Source organism: Galeopterus variegatus, unplaced genomic scaffold, assembly GCF_000696425.1.
Source record: "Galeopterus variegatus unplaced genomic scaffold, G_variegatus-3.0.2 Scaffold18152, whole genome shotgun sequence".
Lineage (NCBI taxonomy): Eukaryota > Metazoa > Chordata > Mammalia > Dermoptera > Cynocephalidae > Galeopterus > Galeopterus variegatus.
Window position 1 is genome coordinate 2,888 of NW_007744263.1, and position 2,653 is coordinate 5,540.

At 42.2% G+C, this 2,653-nt stretch overlaps 1 protein-coding gene across 1 annotated transcript in view; it reads right to left on the reverse strand.

The window, feature by feature from the left end:
• LOC103582847 (neuroblastoma breakpoint family member 6-like protein) overlaps positions 1–2,653 on the reverse strand; it is a gene marked incomplete at its 3' end in the record, with an annotated part of 7,709 nt that overhangs the window by 1,445 nt on the left and 3,611 nt on the right. The window contains exons 3-4 of the mRNA XM_008564326.1: positions 1,243–1,478; positions 51–102 (exon numbers count right to left, since the gene is read on the reverse strand). Of these exons, the coding sequence (XP_008562548.1) occupies positions 51–102; positions 1,243–1,478 (288 nt within the window). The remainder of the gene's footprint in view (positions 1–50; positions 103–1,242; positions 1,479–2,653) is intronic.

Consider the following 2,653-nt stretch of genomic DNA (forward strand, 5'->3'; position numbering starts at 1 on the left):
CCTCTCTAGATTTCATCTTTCCGTTATCAGCCCCTTCATCATTGAGTTACCTGGAGGCCAGTGGCTCTTGTCTGTCTTTATTCTTCTTATCATTATGATTTTCTGCAAACCCAAAATGGAAAAATCTACTCAGAAATCAAGCAGGTCCCATTTCACACATTACAAACATGGAGCCTATGTGATCAGAGACATAACACTGTCCACGTGTGCTCAGAATGATCTGAAAGAATTATTCCAGAAGGCCGCAAGTTGTGTCTTTAGAGAATGGCCTAGCAGGCTTTCTTGAGCTCACTGGACAGGGTGTTCCTGGTGTGTTGAATCTTTACCATGACATCTGCTGGCAAAAAGTTTAACACCTTTTGTTCCCCAGCTCACAGGTTACTTGCCTGGCTGCCTTTTGGACTTCTCCAGCTGTAACCTTCATTCCTGCTATAAGACTGATTTCTAGCCCATTTTTGTGTGCCCCATTACAGCTCTCACACAGAACCTTCTCCAGTCTCTGAGGAGAAGACAAATAAACATGTCCTACCTCTACTTCAAAATCAGAGGACTGCACAGGCACCTACAAGTCTGCCCCTGTTGTGGTTCCTCAGATGTTCTCAGGGCTAATTCTTTCTATGAAGTGTTCCGGTATAAGTGAACTTTCCCAACAGCAGGTTCTACTACATCTAGCACCTAAACTAACCCCTAAAGTGAAATGCAGTCATGAACATTACTTCAGTTAATCTCTACAGAAACCATGGAATGTATAATTTGACCCACTTTACAAATGAGGAAACAGCAATTCAAGAAGGATCAATCACTTGTACAAAGTTAGTAAGTAACTAATTAGCAAATCACAGTGTTGAGACTAGAGGCTGGGTAATTCTGATTCTTAGTCCAGGGCTCTTTCCATTCTAACAAGCTGCCTCCTATCATATTCCTTCTGCCCACTATGATTGAATGGAGACTTTTGCTTCTGCCCAAGATGTAGTAATATGGACCAGATCTGTCCTCCCATCTTAAACAACTAAAAAACTGGAATAGGTATTGTAGACAGTAGCTTTCAACACCAGATATCATACAGTAGTGATCCCTGTGAGACAGAACACAAAGAAGGTGAGTGTTACAACTGCTTCAGTTTGCTGCCTGTTTTAGTGAAAACTAAAATAAGTAATCTGCAAAGGGGGTAACTTTGCATCTTTCTCCTCCTTTGGGGAACTTGGGAGGAGCTAAGTGTTTCAGAACCTGTAGAAAACTTACTCATGGTGAGTTTTCTGACAAGGCTCTCTGCCAGCTGGCTTCCTTGAGCCAGCTGCTCACAGAATCTCTGTCCCTGGTGGTAGTCAATGCCAGGGCTCCTGAGAAGGCCCTGAAAACATGTGACTGTGTTCTTCACATGCTGAGTGAAAAGGTAACAGACGCCTCTCCCTTCCTGTATCTTCTGCCGCAAGGGGGTCAGTTCTTGGGCCTGAGCCTGAATTAGGGGCTCATATTTCCTGTGGTGGGAAAGAAGATGAAAATGTAAGAGTGAATGTAGTAAATGATAGGTTACAGAAGTTTCAGCAGAGCCATCTCTTAGAACATCCCTAAGGGCCTCCATCAGTTGAATTCTTGTGCAAGTTGTGTGACCTGCTTGTGGCAGAGGGAATGAGAAAACATCTGTTTGCAACCCAGAGATGTTTGTTTATTTGTTTGCTGAATTTGCTTTTCAAAGTTGCGCCTTCAGTTCCTCACTTGAACCCGAGTCATTTCCATGTAGAATACATGAAACATTATGTAGNTTGGATGTGTTGTCCCCTCCAAAACTCATGTGGAAATCTGATCTCCGATGTGGCAGTGTTGAAAACTGATTGAGTCATGAGGGTGGATCCCTCATGAATGGATTAATGCTCTCCCTAGGTCGGGGAGAGTAATGAGTGAGTTCTCACTCTGTTAAGTTTCCATGAGAGCTGATTCTTTAAAAGACCTGGCACCTCCTCTTGCTTCCCCTCTCTTGCTTCATCTCGCCATGTGATCTGCTTGTACCCACCGGCTGCCTGCCACTTTTCACCATAAGTAGGAGCAGCCTGAGGCCCGTGCCAGATGCAGCTGTCCCAGAATCGTAAGCCAAAAAAACCTCTGTTCTTTATAAATTACCCAGTCTCAGGTATTTCTGTCATAGCAACACAAAATGGACTAATACAGGGGGCTTTATGCTTTAAATGTCCTGACTCACCTTTATCTTTTCAGAGCACATGTCTGAGACTTCTTAGACTTGTATCTCCAGGGCAGCAGTGCTAATGAGTTCTCAAATAAACCTTCTTGTTTTATATCTCAACCAGGTGATTAATTTACTTTGGTTGACACAACAAAGGGTTAAAAGACATTTTTAATGCTGCAATGTACCATATGCCTGGAACCCTCTAAGGATGAGCAATGCTGATCCTGAGCAAATTAATAATTCATTTTTCAGACAATAGCTACTCAATTACCTATCACCCAATAGCCCTACCACTTAATACTCCTCATAGTATGATAATTTTTCTAAAAAAAGTTGAGAAGAAACATTTTTCTCATGAAAGGCACTTTGGAAAGCTTGAAAATATCTCTCGTAGAAGTGTTAGTACATTAGTGACAACCACCATGCCTATAAAAAATGAGAGCAAGAGTAATAATTATAGCAAGTAGTTGT